The sequence below is a fragment of the Branchiostoma belcheri genome, unplaced genomic scaffold (assembly GCF_001625305.1).
Source record: "Branchiostoma belcheri isolate BF01 breed outbred unplaced genomic scaffold, Haploidv18h27 scaffold94, whole genome shotgun sequence".
Taxonomy (NCBI): domain Eukaryota; kingdom Metazoa; phylum Chordata; class Leptocardii; order Amphioxiformes; family Branchiostomatidae; genus Branchiostoma; species Branchiostoma belcheri.
Genome location: NW_017804620.1, coordinates 492,664 through 510,726, shown reverse-complemented (window position 1 = coordinate 510,726; position 18,063 = coordinate 492,664). Strand labels below are relative to the sequence as shown.

Here is an 18,063-nt window from a genome sequence, read left to right as displayed (position 1 = left end):
AATAGAGAGAATATTTGCCAGGGGCTTTGGCCACCATAGAATTCATTTGCCCTAGGGTAAATATTACCTTTACCACGGGTGCACTCTCATATAGCCAATTATTCTAGCCTCCGTAGCAGGCTTATAGAACTGAGGGTTTGGTGGTCTTCGGCTGTTTTCTGATTAGCCCAGTTCTAAAAACGATGGTAATTCAACCAGGCCGGCTATGTTGTCTATATGCAATCAGAAAATAGCACATAAAAGCTCCCAAAGACCCTGAAGACCCCCAAACCCCCCAGTTTTTGGCATGCTATGGAGGCTAGTATATGTCTAGGTGTGTGTGACTTTTAAACGAGCCTTGAGCCTTCCGCTATACTGCACACATTACGTCATCAAATGATTAGCCCCTAAAGCTATTCATTTAATCAAATAATGGTGGTGAATAATGACAAGGGTGAAAAATCGTCCCATCTGTCCCCCACGAGGCTCTGATGGGGATTTCACATCTCTCACGAGGCTCTGTTTGGGGAATTAAACGCATTTAAGTAATGCATATACATTAGCCCATTTGGGACGGATCTATATGTATCGTTATGGCTGAAAATGGGGGGAGGTGCCGTAAAAATAAAACACAGAATATTTAGAAAAAGAGAGAATAAAATAACCAAATTGATATTCACCAAGCATACGTATGCTAATAAATGATGTCGTTTTGATACAAAATAGATTAATATCATCATTTTTTCCAAATTTGTCTCTCACAAATTTCAATCATGGTCAATCTTCTTAAGTAGCGTTTACTATAATGATTAATTATGATTATCAGAACAGTGACATTTTATCCACGTGTACATAATGTAACGTTACCCAGATTTACACTGACTTGTGCCTGATAAAATTCATTTTCTGCTACGTCCATCATTTTTCCCTTGACGCAATTTGTCGTCTGGGACCCAGCTGAGGTAAATTAGGCGCGATGTCGTCTGAATTTCGCTCAGCTGTCGTCTGAATTTCTAAATTGTCCAAGTATCGTCTGATGTTCTGTCAACTATCGTCTGATTTTTCTCAACTGTCGTCTGTTTTCCTTATATATTGTTTTATTTCTCTCAATTATCGTCTGTTTCTCTTCATATAACGTTATCGTCTGCACCATAGCAACTATTCTCACTCGTCTGATTTCCCTCAGCTTAGAATCGTCCGTTTTTCCTCAGACATCGTCTGAAATTCCTCTCAGAATATCGTCTGCAGCACATCGTCTGTTTTCTCTCAGCTATCGTCTGACTTCCCTCAGCTTAGAATCGTCCGTTTTTCCTCAGACATCGTCTGAAATTTCTCTCAGAATCGTCTGCTTTCTCTCAACTGTCGTCTGCAAGGGAAAGAACAGTGGATCCCGCCAAGGCCTACTACGGGTGGGAAGCCGCCAGGGCGCCTGGCTTGGACAGACTCAGCCGTACACAGCCGCGAACCCTCCAGGAATTGCTGCCGGTCATATTCACATTGTTATTCCTTTTTGTTTTATTCATCATCGTTGTGTCCTCTGAGAGGCAGCGAACAAACCGACCCTGAAGCTTCAATCTTTATTGTTTATATACGCGATTTGCTAGCGATTGTTTCTACTTTACGTTTGCATTGTGATTTTGTAGATGTACGATATTTTAAGCTACTAGCTGAGAGAGGGTTTCGGATCATTTGTGTAGAGAGAATCTCCTCCCATCCGCCATCTTGAATTCGAACACATTTTTCGAGCCGTGTGCAAAAATTGCTTAGCGTCATCATCAGCGCCGATCACTGCAGCATCCCCTCCTCCATCGCTTCTGCAACATCTGGTACCGGGAGCTCAGAGATGGCCTCTGTAGAAAAACCAGGCTTCTGGCCCGCGGAACTCTACTCTGTAGCCGTGGTACAGTTTTCCTATAACATCATGGTGTCGTCCTACCTCGGAGGAGAAATGGCGACGAAGGTCAACGCGAATCGAACGTCCGCCATGATGATCTCTCACGTCGGCGCCATCTTGCTCTGTTCCATCATTACCTTCATATCCAGGTAAGGAAAAAAAAACTAAAAAATAGTCTTTAAAAGGATTTACATTCTATCTTTTACTAATCTATTGTATCGTAAATGATTCCTTATCAAAGAACGTAGCTATAGGTAGCTAAAGAGGCCACAAAAATGTTCGCTCATTAACAAGATAGCAATTCGCTTATTTACCCTCTAGGTACGGAATTTATGTAGAAAACTAACAAATGGAAAAGAAATACATTCTATCATTTACTAATATAATTGTATCGTAAATGATTATCAAAGAACATAGTTAGCTAAAGAGGTCACCAAATTTTCTCTTTATATTGACAAGAATTCAACCGTAGCAACTACAATAAGCAGCTATCAAAATTTGAAAATTTTCTATTCAATTTTTATTGTCTATATAATACGTACTATTAGCTGTTCGCATGCAACGACTCAGCATTCGGTCATGAATTTGCAATAGAATTATCGTCATCGCCATTCAACTGATCAGGTATGAATCTCTATCAATGAAATACAACCTTTTACGTCTAATGTATGTAAAATCTCTTCATTCACTAGCCAGTCTACAGGTCTAGAAATACATAAAGGCTGAGGTCTATGCATTTATTGAAAAGTAGGGACGATATTTTTGGCCTTTTTTGCTGTGATCAATAAACTACGATCCCGTGGACAGTTTTATTCTGATAAATACATGGCGTCAGCAACAGGGGCATGAATATATTGACCTCTTGTGACATATTAGAAACGCTCAGAAAACATAACAGCATGGGCCATAATAACATAATTTCAGGGTTTGCACCTACCTTATCTGCACGTATTTTTTCGGCTTGGTTTTGAGAAACGAAAATCAAACATTAAGAACGAGATTGCTTTTTTTCTGATTGGAAATAATTATAATTGATAATATGCGCACATATCATACACCCAAGAATGTCACAGAAAAAGCAATGCAATGAGAGATTAGCTAGTATTTTTTACATGAATTTATTACAAACAAATCACAAATGTTATAGAATATACACTAGAAATTAGGTAACTTTACTGCTATAACGCCCCTTTATTTTAGCCTCCGTAGCAGGCTTATAGAACTGGAGGTTTTCAGGTCTTCGGCTGTTTTCTGATCAGCCCAGTTCAAAAAACGGGGGTAATTCAACCAGGCCGGCTATGTTGTCTATATGCAATCAGAAAATAGCATATAAAAGCTCCCAAAGACCATGAAGACCCTCAAAACCCCAGTTTTTGGCATGTTATGGAGGCTACATACATCCAAGCATTTCATAGAAAAAGCGATACAATGAGAGATTAGCCTGTATATTTTACGAATCTATTACAAACATTATTAACATTAAATACAAATGTTATAGAATGTACACTAGAAATTAAGTAAATTTACTGCTAAAACACCGTTTTATTTTCGTTCGTATTAGATTTTGTTTCTTCATAAATGCAATAATTCAGCTCATGAAATAAAGATCGGAAAGTCCCAGGGGTGATTGTGCGGTAGTGAATAGTATTGAATCGGGTCTCGGTTAATTGAAATGCGTTTCCGCCATGGAATTGCAAATTTATGTCTCTCTCGGTGTCACCGATTGAAAAATATATTACTGACTGGATATGGAAGAAAAATTCAGGAATTTACCTTTAAAAAACGACGACTTTTATAGCTTTTTCTAGCCTGAATAATGACTAGTATCGAGGAGCTTCAAGTACTTGTATTTGGTAGAATCGTATTGGGTTTCGACTGATAGAAATTCGTTTCCGCTATAAAATTGCAAATTCACGCCTCTCTCTGGTGCCAGAATGTTCATCTCTATTAATGAGGCCGGTGGGCTATACCTAGCCTCCACCAGGCCTTTCTACGGGAATACGGATCGTAGAATTCGGCATAAAAAAGAGAGTATAATTGGCCAAGGGAGTCCGGCCGCGGGGAGGTAGTTTCTTTCCCTCCACCAGGCCTTTCTACGGGAATAGGGATCGTAGAATTCGGCAAAAAAGAGAGTAAAATTGGCCAAGGGAGTCCGGCCGCGGGGAGGTAGTTTCTTTCCCTCCTGCTCGGCCAGTCAAATCCCAAAGGCGGCCAAACCCCCCTGGCAATTATAATTATTCTCCTATATGTAGCCAGCGTAGTTAGTCTGGTATAGACTAGGCTATGTCAATGGGAGAAAGGGGGGGTAGTTTACATGGGTATGAGAAAGAGCTATATACAGAATTAATTCAAGGAATCGTAGAGACCGGATATGGAAGAATAATTCAGGAATAAAAGTTATGAAAATGAATTTTATAGCATTTTAAGCCTGACTACATAGACCTTGTAGCAACCCTAACATTGGTACTGTATAGTATGGCATCCCATGCAAACGCAACATTTTTGGAGCAAATAATCTCTTCGCAAAATTAAAAAAAAATCAGTTATGAGATACAAGATACAACATGTTATGTATTCTATTGCCTGTTAATTTAAAAAGAGATGAGTGATTGTCAACGTCAATTCTATGGGCGAATTGACGTTTGATGCCGTCTTCTTGGCGTTAGCATGCGGTGCCGTAACCAGCTGGTGCTGTCCTTGGTGCTGATTTCGCATCCTGTGAACTCTAATGCATTGGGTAACAGCGTAGGCGCCGTGCAGCGTGTCCAGAACTCTGCCTATCTTTCTATATGCCTGAGTGGGTTTGGGTTAGGACCAGGCACGGTTCTGGATAGCCTCTGCGTGTACAAGAACGCAGGTTTTTCCCAGACACGGTTCTGGATACGCGTGGACTATCCGGAACCGTGCCTGATCATAGTTCTGGATAAAGCACGGCTCTGAATACAACACTACGTTTTCCTATGTATCTGTAGACACTGCTGAACACTATCAGCTAATGCCGTATATTGTAGCCATTGAAATTCCGTAAACATGCTGCCGTTGTAGTACCCTGTAGTAGCCAATGAAATGCCGCTAACAACTGACGTATCGTTTGCAGACGACGGGAAAAGGGAACGACGATCTCCCGGGCAACGGGCGCCATCTTGGCCGTGGTTCTGCCGACCCTGGTGTGGATAGCCTACATGGGCGCTGAACTCTCGGTGAGGTGTTTTACCTACTTTATACAGGGCTCGAAATACTAGGTGCACCCAATTTTTCTCTGTGGGTGCACCCAAATATTTTTGTAGGTATTTTTGTACACATCATATGTAACTTGTTATAATAGTATGCAGGATATTCTTGTCATACAAGTGTCAGAAAAATAATAAATAATAAAATCTTTGTTGTGGTACTTGTTTAAGATTTTTAAAGTTAGCTCCCATTTCAGATTCAAGCTCACACTAGGAGCAGTAAGATCTGTAGTTAGGTTTTGTGCACGAGAAAATTTTTGTGCACCTAATTTTTTTAGGTTGGGTGCACCAGTGCACCTATTCCCCAAAATGAATTTTGAGCCCTGCCACTACTTATTAGCATATAGTACACATGTATAAAGCATGTTTCTGGATACAACACTTCTAAAGTAGCAACCTCCTTCTTCACAGCAATCCGAAACCAAGGCTGTCTCTTCCGGCAAGAAGCCAAAGCGAGAGGGAATGCCCCTCACCATCTTCTCCTCCATCGTCGCTTCTCTCCTTCTGTTCTTCCTCATGTACGTCATGGAAGAGTTCCAGCAAACCAAGTTCCAAGAATATCTCAAGGAGAGGAAACAAGGTGGAGATGTTGTCCCTGACACAAAGGATATGAAGATCCTGCTACAGAACCGTGTGTATGCAGCGCTGTTGGGGATGTTCGATATCCTGCTGGCTGCAGAGTTCACGCGCGCGAACAAACACTACCACAGCCGCGTTATCTATGTCACCTTCGCATTTATCCTCCTCAGTATGTTCCAATACGCTCCCGCCGTGCAAAAAATGCAGCAGGACAAGAGAAAAAAGTTCCAACTTTTCCTGGGAAACAATTTCAAGGATTTGGTCTTGGGTTTGCTCTGTGTTGTGTTGGTATGGAAGTTCGGACTCTCGTCCGGTAAGATCATACTTCTGGCGAAGAGTTTCAGCCTGGTTCTGTATCGGTATGTGGAGCAGGTCAGAGAGGAGGAGGGGTCAGAGGGCGAGGTCATAGAGGAAAGGTCAGAGGTCGTAGAGGACAAGGTCATAGGGGAAGGGTCAAGGTCAGCAGGCCCTGGTGGTTTGAATGGGATACCGGAAGAAAAACCAGAAGAAAACAAAAAGGAGGACTAAACTGTCATCTATACGCCATATACTTGATGACTTTTTGTACCATAAGTTACAAGTAAACTTACCCTTAAGATATCATTCATGTGAAAGTAGCTTACTAATATAACTATTAGGTTCTTTAGCCTTTTTTTAACCAGAGAAAACATTTTTTGAAGGAGAAACAATTAAAATGATCAATTTGTAAGATATTGTTTAGAAAACTGTTTGATAGAAGGGGCAGAACTCTTTCCAAATGTAAACCTAAGCCTTTCTTGAAGTACTAGTAATTAATGAGTAATTAAAGAGAAGACGACCTAAGAGAAAATTCAGTAAACACCCCTAACATATGATAGCTGTAAGCCTTAACCAAGTACTTTGATTAGGTTTTGTACCCCCGTCCTTTTAATTGTACAAAACCCAAGTCTTTCTTGAATGGATTCCCCAAAAAAGTGAGGTGGGACAAATATAGTGTACTAGTAAGTTCTTGATGTAGTGACTAGGGGTAATACAAGTATTGTACCTGAGTGTAAATGTTAGCCTCTGTAGCAGGCTTATAGAACTGGGGGTTTGGTGGTCTTCGGCTGTTTTCTGATTAGCCCAGTTCTAAAAAACGGGGGTAATTCAACCAGGCTGGCTATGTTGTCAATATGCAATCAGAAAATAGCGCATAAAAGCTCCCAAAAATCCTGAAGACCCCCAAAACCCCCATTTTTTGGCATGCTATATAGAGGCTATCTATTAATGTAGGGATTGACTAGTTACAACTTTGGCCTGGTTCAATGGCAATTACAACTTAGCAGATGACAACTCTTCTACATCACAGAGCCAGTATGACAATGTCTCAGGTAGAACTAAGTAAAATGTTAGCATTATTAAACACTTAGAAACTCTAGGGATTTGCTGAATCTAACCAGATATAAGCCTCTAACATGTTCATACACTGCCAAATGAATACACAGTCCAGTTTCCAGTGTTTATAGAATTTAGAACTCAATACATAACGTATACTTTATATACATTGTAGGAGTAAAAGTTCTTTTACACAACCGAACTTGTCCTACCTTGCTGACATTTCGGTGTCTCAGAGCTTCTGACTGGAGTTCTGCTTCTCGTCGCTGTATCTAGCCGATGTAGGTGGCACTTTGGTGGTAAGAACATGATGTATACTTGTACATAATTCTTCAGAAGTTCTGCCACCAAATGTAGAATCATTGTAATATAGATATATTTGACTCCTAAGTTGAATAGATTTTCCAACCTGTATCCTCCCAAATTTGCAGATGTACTAAGACCTCAAACTAACTTACAGGGAATGTGTGTGTGTAGTGTGTGTGCCAAACTTAAATTTTCTTCAACATGAAATAAAAAGTGTGAAAAGCCTCATAAAAAGTGGTGTCCCTTAGTAATAGTCTTTGACTAGTTGGGACACCCTGGCTTCTTTGTAAGCCAAAATGAATGAAAAAAAAGTGGTAAAATCCATCAGTAGAGTTTAGATACGACTATCTTTGCCTTGACTAACCAACCTCTGTGGTACAATATGGATGGTGTCTGGAGTGTAACAATAAACTACATGTACACTTAATGTGGTTGGAAGTCATTTGTTTCTATGGTTATCAACCAAGAATTGACGTGTTTAAAAACTTGTATTTTCTAAGAACTATCATGGAGTGGAACTCATTGCCACCAAGCACAGTTGGGGCATCATGACTAGAAAGCTTTAAACAACTCCTGCAATTAAATGTGCAAAGATTGGGTGTAACACATTGTTTGGTGTAATTATATAGCTAGCTGCCGCTGCGCCGCGTGCCTGCAAAGCTGGTGTGTTACACCAAAGGGCGGTTATACTTTGGATATACTAAAGGACTTTGTAACACTTTGTACTTTTGTGCACTTTTATTTGCATTATCATCATCTTGTGAAATAATCTCATGTTTGATACAAAAAATTGGAAGATATCATCATAATGATTATAAATATTTTGTATAGAAATTGTGCAAAATTAATGTACAAAATGTACACCTTTCATATTGATGTGCATGTGATTTAAAAGAAAATCAACATAATTTTTCAACATGTTGAAGACTAGTGCAACATTGTCAAATATATGGTTGTCTAATTATGCATGTTTTAAGTGCAACAACATCATTAGACAATAACCATAAAATACCATTTGCACAATAAGTGAGCCACCTTAATGTGTAACATGCCATAATTTGTGAAGTTGAAGTGTCATGTTAATGAGTTTTATATTTTTGGTGCTTCAATTGACATAGAATTATGAAAGATTGTATCAAATGTCAAACATTCTAACTTGCATTGCTACAGCTTTGAAAAAGCACAATCAACAAGAATTAATATTGCAACAACAGTGATCATGTCTATTGCAGTGTTCTCACATAAAATATCAAAGTGAAATTGCTTGATGTTTTGTGTAAAGTGGAGATAATCAATATAAAAAAAATTGTTCAGAATGCAAAACTAAAACGTTTCTACATGCGACAACCATGAATCTGTTACCATCACATAATACAACTGTTACAGTAAATGTATTATCACAAATTCTTCCAGCTTTTGACTATGGAAAGCAACAGCCATGAAAAGAATCATATTGGACCCAGTGTTGATGTCACACTTCAAAGAAGCCATGTGACAAGCTTCACTGGGTCAGTCTACTGAGGAAGACCAGAGTGACTGGTCGAAAGCTCTAGGTGAGAGAACTTTATTGTGTTGGATCAAAAGTTTCAACTTTAAACAAGAATAAAATTTCTTTTTTTTTGCTCTTTTCTCCACCAGGGACCTCCGTCACAGCACACTTTGTGTGTTTTCTGTCATCCTTGTTCCTCACTCAGCTTCAAGCTGTGTTTGAACCCACCTCTTGAGAGCCTAAGGAAGAAAAACAACAATTATCATTAATAAAACAGGGTAGACAGTTCAGGTGTTAAAGAGGCAATATATGAAAGAATGTCCAACCCCACCCTCAACAGGGAAAGGGGGCCACGGGTGGATCTTTCCGGCACTTGGGATTTGGCGCTCCCAGCCCCGAGGACAGACAACACTTATATAAGCTCCTGTTCTGCATAACAGGAGCTTTGTTACAAATTTGCATCATCTTGACTTACCTAACTTTTGGTTCTTTTTGGACTTCAAAAAAAAGTGACGTCACTTATTTGCATGTCAATCAATAGGTTGTGCTTATAAACCTGCATTTCTCCTCTGGTCTCTCAGTCACTGACGAAAGCTAGTGGATACTAGCTGAAACATCTGACCGTTTCCAAAATCATATCCAGCTGCTTGTCTGAATGAGTAACTGCTATTTGGCGAATCCCCACCTGAATGCCGTCATAGGTCTGCTGACAGTATTCCTTCACAAACTCCTCAGACAGGGGAACGTCCAGTCCGAGTTTCTTACTCGCCTTCAGAGCGTGGCTTCCTGGGGTCAACAGGGACAGGAAAAACTGAGGGGTGAGTTCATATCCATTCATTTTTCCATTCATTCATTCTACCATTCATTCATTCAACCATTCATTTAACCATTCATTCATTCTACCATTCATTCAATAGCTTCTTCAAACCTCAGCCATTATGACAAGACAAAATTACAAGGTGAGTCTATCCATTCATTCCATCCATCAATAGTTTAAAATCAGATCCAAACAGACATACATTTGTATTGTTACCTTTAACAGGCTTTCTTTCTTATATCGGTATTTTTTTAATGCCAGCCAAACTGTTAGCATATTGGATGCTGCCCTGCCAATCAGGTAGCCACAGAAAGATCTGCTTTGAGGTTATTTTTTTCTGTACTCACCGTCAAAGTCGATGAAGCACAACCTGGTGGTGAACTCGTTTATCGGTCGCAGGAACGCAGGACCTCCTGCCATCAGCTGCAGAATCAACAGATATACTTGTAAAATGAAAATCTCACATAACCACATTCAACACTAACCAAGGCAATAGCCTATTGGGTAAGAGTGTCCACCTTGCATTGAGTTCAATTTCTGGCCAAGTCATACCAAAGACTATAGAAGTGGAGCAATAAATACTGCTTTCTCTGCTTAGCACTCTGGAGTCTGGAGCATTTGAGAAAGAGCATATTAGTTGTTAAACATACACCACCCAGTGGACTAGCCCCATGCTGTAGTGATTGCATGACTGTGTGGCCCAAGGGCTTCTAAACTAAAGATTGGTGCAGCCCTATGCCACTTCTACTGTGGGGAGGACTTTGCCATTTTTTTTACAAAAAAATGGCTGTCACACAAGAATATGCACAATTTTTCAAGAGTTGGATAGGGAAAGGTAGTCTTGTAGGTAGGGTTGTTGACTGACCCTTAGGTTAGTGCACCCTAAAGGTTCTGAGTTTGAATCCCTACTCTAGCAGAGTAACTTTTGTACTCACCGCAACTCTGGCCTCTTCAAACAGTGCTTCACACATCTGTGTACAGGTGGTGATGCCACGTTTGGACAGGGCAGTCCTCAACACCTGGGAATAAGAAATAATCATATGAAACAGACCCCAAAAGGCCTGTGACAGGAGAATTTTGCATTCAAAATAACAAGAAAAGCAACAAAAGTGGATGCAAAGAGGGCAGAACATCATGCAAAGAAGAAAAATACAATTTTAAAGCACTAAGAACACAGACTGAAGGTCTTTCAGCACTAAGGACAGGGCCAGCTGCAATTTTTCTATCTCTCCATCAGTAGCTTACCTCAAAGTTGGGGAGTATGTAGTACCCAGATGTAGGTTGTACCAATTCCCTACAATTGTAGGTCCCCACAACCTCTCTCCCTCTCTCTCTCTCTCCCTCTGTCTGTCTATCACTCCATTAGTACAAAATGTAACTCACCTCAAAGTTAGGCAGTATGTAGTACCCAGATGTAGGCTGTACCACCTTCACACCTACAGCCCTGAGTTCCTTACAGCTATAACTCCCCACCGCTTGTAGAATTCTGGAACAGTGTGCCCTGTACTCCTGTACCTCATCAGTGTAGCTGAACAACTGAGGAGAAGGGGGGAGAGGGGGTCATAGAAAATATGAAAATTGAGAAAAACTTGAACAAATTTCTGCTGCTGCGTGTTATGCACAAGGGTAGTTATATATACCAGATAAGCGTCGGTCACAACCCTACGTGCTTCTGCGTGCTGTCTACGTGCAAAAACGTAAGTGGTGAGTACTGCCTCCGTACAGAGGCTCAAGTCAGCAAGGCCGGAAGGTTTGAATGTTCCTAACAGATGACAACCCTACTTTCACTACCATGTGACAAGGTTAGAAAACAACCCTTGCCAGAAGGAGTTTACCAAGAAAAAATACAAAGAAAGCAACTGTCTATGCAATGCAGGTGGGCTGAGAGCAGCATACTGTATCAGTGCAGACGCACACCTTACACTAAACTTACACCAAGTTACAGATTCAGAAAGCTAAACATACTCACAGCCAGAGCGGCATACTGTATGGGTGCAGAGGCACATGAGTAGGTGTGGCTGGCAGCAGACTTTACTGCACACCTCAGAGGGTCCAACTCACGAGGGTACACACAGTACCCAAGCTGGGGGGGAAGGAGGTGTAAAGATATGATAAACTTTACTTATTGTTTCTTTCAGGCATCCATGGTGCATATAGAAGAAAACATACATACGTCAAATAGCAGATTTAATAAGTAAACTCACCCTCCAGCCTCCAGCACTGGCCCACTTGGACAGACCTGAGCACAGGATGGTCCCTTCTGGGTAGTACTGGGAGAGAAAAATCATTTACATGGTACAAAGTCATGATGACGCAGTTCTACCAGCTATGGAAGCAACTCTGCAACTGGATGTCACAAGGACAAAGGCAGTACGTTCTGCCAATGTGCTAGAGGCACATACCTTTACCATGGTCTCAGGATTGTCAGTGTAGTGCAGCCTGGAATAGATTTCATCGCTACATCTGTAGGTCCCCCCTTCTTTCTCTCTCCCTCCTTCTCTCTAGCTCCCTCTCTATCTATCAATCTATCTATTATTATAAAGTACCTATATACCTAAGACTTAAAAAATTTAACTTTAAAACTGTACATATGAGAAAGAGTGAGGGAAGGTCAAACACACAGCACTACCAGCAGACCAGCCCCCTGCTGTAGTGCCTTGCACAACTGTGTGTCGCCCAAGGGCTACAGAAATGGATATGGGCACCACCCTACGCTCAGCAGAAGAGCACGGGAGACCTTCTTCTTCTTACCTTTGCGATGGTCTCATGGTTGTCAGTGTAGTGCAGCCTGGCGTAGATTTCATCGCTCAACACCACGATTCCGTGTTTCCTCAGGGTCATACTGAAAACAGAAAACAGAAACATGTCACTGACCTACACCAGGATGTACATGACACATCAACACAACTTATATCCATCAAATATGATTTATATTATAGTAAAAACTTAGAACATCAGTGGTTGGATGCACTTGTAGCAATTATTTTGAACTCAAATCAATTTGGCCCAAACATAGCAAGCTAGCGTTGCATTCTATTACAAAAAAAAGTAATAAAAAAAGCAGCACAATTTGATCCACAGCATGATATAAAAAATCAGGAAAAATATGACCCCTCAAAATCAAATACAACAGAAAAATTGAAAACAAAATTCTAAAATTTTAGAACATGACATACACCCCAGAATTTGGGCAATTTGATTAAAACACTTACTGTATCTTTTGGTTGTCTTAAGTCTTTATAAAGGAACCCCTTAAACCCCAAAAAATTTAAATTAAAATGTCCAATCCAAACGTTTTGGGGATTGCTTTGTCAAGATAGTCCTTGAAATTTAAAAAAAGATAAAAAAGACACAAATGAAAATCTTTCATACATCTCATAGGTTTCGAGCAATGGGAAATTTGACCCAGTTTTTTCCTGTTAACTGTTTTGACAATCACCAAGGTAACAAACACTTTTAAGTAAACAACAAGTAAACAACAACAAGCAACAGTGAACGATGAGAAAAAAATAAAAGGAAATAAAAAATCTCTTAAATTTTGAGCCATGGAAAATTTTATCCAAATTTTTGCCCATTGATTGTTTTGGGCATCGCCAAGGCAACAATTTAAGTAAACAACAATAATAAGATAACAACAACAAGCAACAGCGAGTGATGATAACGGGGGAAGAAAAAAAAATCGGACAAAAATTAATGACAATAAAAATCTTTCATAATACGTCACACGTAAGTTTGTAGGCATGGAGAATTTGACCTGATTTTTTTCTTGTTTTCCTCCTGATTGATTTGCATATTGCCAATGAAACCAACAAACAAATACTGCACAATTATAAAGCAAACAGCAACAAGCAAAAACAGGCGATGAGAAAAAAAATAAAAGAAAATAAAAATAAAAATTTTGAGCCATGGAAAATTTTACCCGATTTTTTCATATTCATGTTTTGGGTATCGCCAAGGTAACAATTAAAGTAAACAACAATAATAAGAAAACAACAACAAGCAACAGCGAGTGATGATAACGGGGGAAGAAAAAAAATTGGTCAAAAATTAATGACAATAAAAATCTTTCATAATACGTCACACGTAAGTTTGTAGGCATGGAGAATTTGACCTGACTTTTTTCTTGTTATTCTTCTAGCTTGCTTAATATATCGCCAAGAAAACCAACAAACAAATACTGCACAATTATAAAGAAAACAACAAGCAAAAACGAGCGATGAGAAAAAAATAAAAGGAAATAAAAATCGAAAAATTTGAGCCATGGAAAAATTTCCCCAAATTTTTGCCTACTGATTGTTTTGGGTATCGCCAAGGTAACAATTAAAGTAAACAACAATAAGAAAACAACAACAAGCAACAGCGAGTGATAAATAACCTGAGCTGTTTCAGCTGTTGTTGACTGTAGCACGTCCCGGCTAGATGGAACAAGAAACGTTAGTGTCCAGACAGAACAACACACAACCGCTACTCAACCCTCTAGCCTCTTTTGTTTCTGTTTTTGTTTGTTTGTTTGAACAATTTTGTTTGTTTTGTGTTGATGTCACACTTCAAAGAAGCCACGTGACATTATGTCCCACTGGGTCAGTCTACTGAGGAAGACCAGAGTGACTGGTCAAAAGCTGTAGGTGAGAGAACTTTTTTCAATCAAAAGTTTTAAGTCCAAACATTTTGTTTGTTTGTTTGCTTGTTTGTTTGTTTGTTTTGCATAACTTACTTTAGGTGTAACACACCAGCTTTGTACGAGCTGCATAGCAGCGGACTGTAAGGTTGCAAAATTGGCAAATAAAAATCTGGGAGCTGCTTTTGTAAGCAAATAATTTTGGGGAGAGGAAGAGGGTTGAGTTGCTTTAGATGTTCTGCCAATTGCCTCTAAATTTACCAGTAAAACACTACTGGAGGTAATTACTGTAGCTAAAGAAATATTACATCAGAATCTACCTTCAGTACAATCCTGGGTACTGTATCTACAGTTACTGTTGTGATAACTCAGTATTTCTCCAACAGCAGTCAAAAGTACTGTATTTCTTTTAATCATTACACATCTCTCTTAGGGTACTACATTTAGTCTTGAATTTTTACATCTTTACTTTGAACATTAGTCAGTGTTTTCAGCCAGGATTAGATTATGCATCAACAGATGAAGAAAACATTTCATATTTACATGCTCATACAAGTATTGAAAAGGGTAATAACTTGAACTGTTTTTCTATTTTCCCAATTTACTGACAGTATTTTAAAAGTTGTTATACCTCATTTCTTTTTAGAGTCATTATACTACAATATATAGAAAATAGACCTGATTTCAGTCTTCTATAGTACCAGACTGACTACCAGTCAAAGAGCATATTTGCTAATAGCATATATTACCAGCAACTAGCTTGGCAAGATATTCTACTGAATCAGAATTGCAATGGCAGAACATCCATAATGTTAGAGACTTTAGAAAGCAGTCATGCAAGCAGATTTATGCAATAAAGTAAGTAAAAGTTATACATGGCCACACAAATTTATTTTTCAGTACTTCTCAGGCATTTGAAGATGACAGTATAACAAGCTGGACACCATAAAAGCAGAGGGCATATATGTCTGTATTTACAGATGCTTGATAGCAAATCCAAAACCAATTTGTTATTTGGCTGATGGTAACATAAAACTGAGTGCTCCAAGGCATCGCCCTGGTCCTCACTCACTTTGTTTTCATTATATTTTTCTAGTTGAACATATTTTTTGAATTATTCTTAAGTTTGTTTTTATTCTCTAAGTTAGACTATTTCCAATTATGCACATTTTTTAATCCGAGAAACAACAAATTAAATTGGTGTGGCCAATACTTAATGAATTATGTTGGGTTAAATTCTCTTTTTGCAAATGATGCAATGATTCAGTATTATAGTATGTAAATCAAAAATACAATTCTTGAACTACAAATTAAACTAACCTATCATAATGAAGATAATTCTCTATTTCTTAAGAAAATAAAAGAGTCTTTAAGAAGCTACTTACAGGGATTGTCAGGGTTACACAGGATGAGAAGTTTGTTCTTATGAAGCTCGTTACTCTGAAGGGTCTGGAGAAACAGAAATGGGAAAATTATTAGGGTATAGAATTTTTTTCTTACACAACCAGTAAAGGTTCTCTCCTGCTTACGTTTCGATGTCTAACATGGCTGAGCTTGTATCCCCCCCTCGTCCAGGTTCATCACTGGGATTGACTTTAGTGAAAATTATTGTCATAATCATTACCAAAGACTGACGACAAGTATTCTATTCCTGGATTATAAGACTTAATGCAGAAAGTAACAGCTATAGCCTCGTATCACTTCAACTATGCTCTTCAGGTAGCACGTCGGCAGAACGTACTGCACCTGCGCAAAACCCGTAATGTACCGTGCATAGCGCTTCGGCAGAACGTCTCATATAAGGTCGTATTGGCGTATATAAGGTTAACACTCCATCTGTAGTTTTCAAATGTTATGTTGGAAAAAATATCCTCTGCAACAGGCAAAATTCTGATGCAACATTGACCAAAATTCAAACAAAAATGGGGGGTTTGCACATGCAGGCGCAGTACATTCTACCGAAGTGCTGCTCTAGGTTACCAAACAAGCGCCACTTCTATATGTAGAATTTTTTAGCATACGGCGTCGCGTAGATAATATTTATTCATTCAAAAAATCTACTTGCTGTGACCTTACCTCTTGCTGCTTGCAGATGGCAAGGTGACAGTGGTAATAGGTGGTACAAACAAACAAACAAACCTGCTCCAGTAGTTCGGGTGTCAGCCTCCACTCGTCCTCCATGTTTGTCTGCATCACCACGACCTTGTGTCTGGTCAGGTGACATTGAGGCTTGTAGGTTGTCCAACAAGGTGACAACAAGAGGACATCTGAAAACAAGAAGCAAAAATAATAGTGTTATAGAAACAGGGCCTGGCTTAAATACAACTGTTTCCCTGTCCTTGGCGCTGAAGAATTGTTCAGAATGATTTAATGTAGGTTGTCCAACAAGGTGACAACAAGAGGACATCTAGAAAAAAGAAGCAAAAATACACAGTCAAGTCTTAGGGTGTTATTAGAAACAGGACCTGTCCTTGGTGCTGAAGAGTTGTTCAGCAAGGTGACAACAAGGTGACATCTGAAAAAAGAAGCAAAAATACACAGTCAAGTCTTGCAGTGTTAGAAACAGGGCCAGGTTTAAATAAAATTGTTTCCATGTCCTTGGTGCTGAAGGATTGTTCAGCAGGGTTTTATCTTCCTGGTTTAGAATGATTGACATTTTTTTGTTGTATTTTGCCTGTCTGTAGTTCCCTGTTGTGTTTCATCTTTAGGCTATCTAGGTTTAATTTCAAATCAGAGAGAAGTTCTCTCACTGATGGTAAGTGATTTCATGCATGTTTAAAACCATGCCTGGGGAAATTCTTTGTTCTTGGACTTCTATGCGAAGACTATATCCAGAACCATGCCTAACCCTAACCCATTCAGGCATAGAACTATATCAGGTGGTTCTGGATACAATAGAGACTATTAAGGAATACACGTGGGACACAGGCAGCTGTTGCTGGTGTTGTGTCCTACACATAAAAACAAATACAGGACAGACAATACTCATTTTCACTTGAGTCTAGTGGGGAAAGTCGTGTTAAGTGCCTTTCCCAAGGTTACAAGATCGGTGGCATGTCAGGACTCGAACCCGGGACCTCTTGGTTCCGAGCTGAGCACTCTGCCATTGCCCCACCTCTTAAGAAACCTTCAGGTGTTCCTTCAGGTGTTCTCCTCACCTCCATGAAACACCTCTAGCAGCAGGTAGATGAGCTCCTTTGACCCCGGCCCGACGACCACCTGCTCAGGGTCAAGGTCCTGCAGGTCGTCTGTCTTACAGTGGAAATCACAGATGGACTGACGCAGCTCCGGGATACCTGCAGAGCAATGGATTGATTGATTTATTGATTGATTCAGATTCCATCCATCTACCAATCTATCCATCCATCAATCCATCTACCAATCTATCCATCCATCCTTCCATCCATCCATCCTTCCATCCATCCATTCACCTATCCATCCATCCATCCATTCATCCATCTATCCTTCCATCCATCCATCCTTTCATCTATCCATCCATCCTTCCATCCATCCATCCTTCCATCCATCCATTCACCTATCCATCCATCCATCCATCCATCCATCCATCCACCCATCTACCAAGGTATCCACCCATCCATCCATCCATCCATCCATCCATCCATCCATCCATCCATCCCTCCATCCATCCATCCATCCATCCATCCATCCATCCAACCATCCATCCATCCATCCATCCATCCATCCATCCATCCATCCATCCATCCATCCATCCCTCCATCCATCCATCCATCCATCCATCCCTCCATCCATCCATCCATCCATCCCTCCATCCATCCA

At 39.8% G+C, this 18,063-nt stretch overlaps 2 protein-coding genes across 2 annotated transcripts in view; one reads left to right on the top strand and one right to left on the bottom strand.

The window, feature by feature from the left end:
• Positions 1 to 1,710: 1,710 nt before the first annotated feature.
• Positions 1,711 to 6,218, top strand: LOC109461624. Its single transcript, XM_019758002.1, has 3 exons — positions 1,711 to 2,022; positions 4,971 to 5,073; positions 5,515 to 6,218. The coding sequence occupies exons 1-3, from the start codon at positions 1,823 to 1,825 to the stop codon at positions 6,208 to 6,210; spliced, it is 999 nt and encodes a 332-aa protein (XP_019613561.1). The 5' UTR covers positions 1,711 to 1,822; the 3' UTR covers positions 6,211 to 6,218.
• A 2,019-nt stretch (positions 6,219 to 8,237) lies between these two features.
• LOC109461620 (aspartate aminotransferase-like) overlaps positions 8,238 to 18,063 on the bottom strand; it is an 11,476-nt gene continuing 1,650 nt past the window's right edge. Inside the window, exons 3-14 of the mRNA XM_019757999.1 lie at positions 17,424 to 17,561; positions 16,405 to 16,532; positions 15,651 to 15,714; positions 14,023 to 14,062; positions 12,399 to 12,489; positions 11,852 to 11,917; positions 11,617 to 11,730; positions 11,031 to 11,183; positions 10,583 to 10,666; positions 9,995 to 10,070; positions 9,516 to 9,616; positions 8,238 to 9,069 (exon numbers count right to left, since the gene is read on the bottom strand). Coding sequence (XP_019613558.1) covers positions 9,028 to 9,069; positions 9,516 to 9,616; positions 9,995 to 10,070; positions 10,583 to 10,666; positions 11,031 to 11,183; positions 11,617 to 11,730; positions 11,852 to 11,917; positions 12,399 to 12,489; positions 14,023 to 14,062; positions 15,651 to 15,714; positions 16,405 to 16,532; positions 17,424 to 17,561 — 1,097 coding nt within the window. The 3' untranslated portion in view covers positions 8,238 to 9,027. The remainder of the gene's footprint in view (positions 9,070 to 9,515; positions 9,617 to 9,994; positions 10,071 to 10,582; positions 10,667 to 11,030; positions 11,184 to 11,616; positions 11,731 to 11,851; positions 11,918 to 12,398; positions 12,490 to 14,022; positions 14,063 to 15,650; positions 15,715 to 16,404; positions 16,533 to 17,423; positions 17,562 to 18,063) is intronic.

What these genes read in the sequence shown, in the direction of transcription:
- LOC109461624 (XM_019758002.1), top strand. Translation starts at nt 1,823, where the DNA reads ATGGCCTCTGTAGAAAAACCAGGCTTCTGGCCCGCGGAACTCTACTCT. An exon ending in ATCATTACCTTCATATCCAG is followed by an intron (nt 2,023 to 4,970) that starts GTAAGGAAAAAA and finishes TATCGTTTGCAG; the next exon opens with ACGACGGGAAAAGGGAACGA. An exon ending in ACATGGGCGCTGAACTCTCG is followed by an intron (nt 5,074 to 5,514) that starts GTGAGGTGTTTT and finishes CCTTCTTCACAG; the next exon opens with CAATCCGAAACCAAGGCTGT.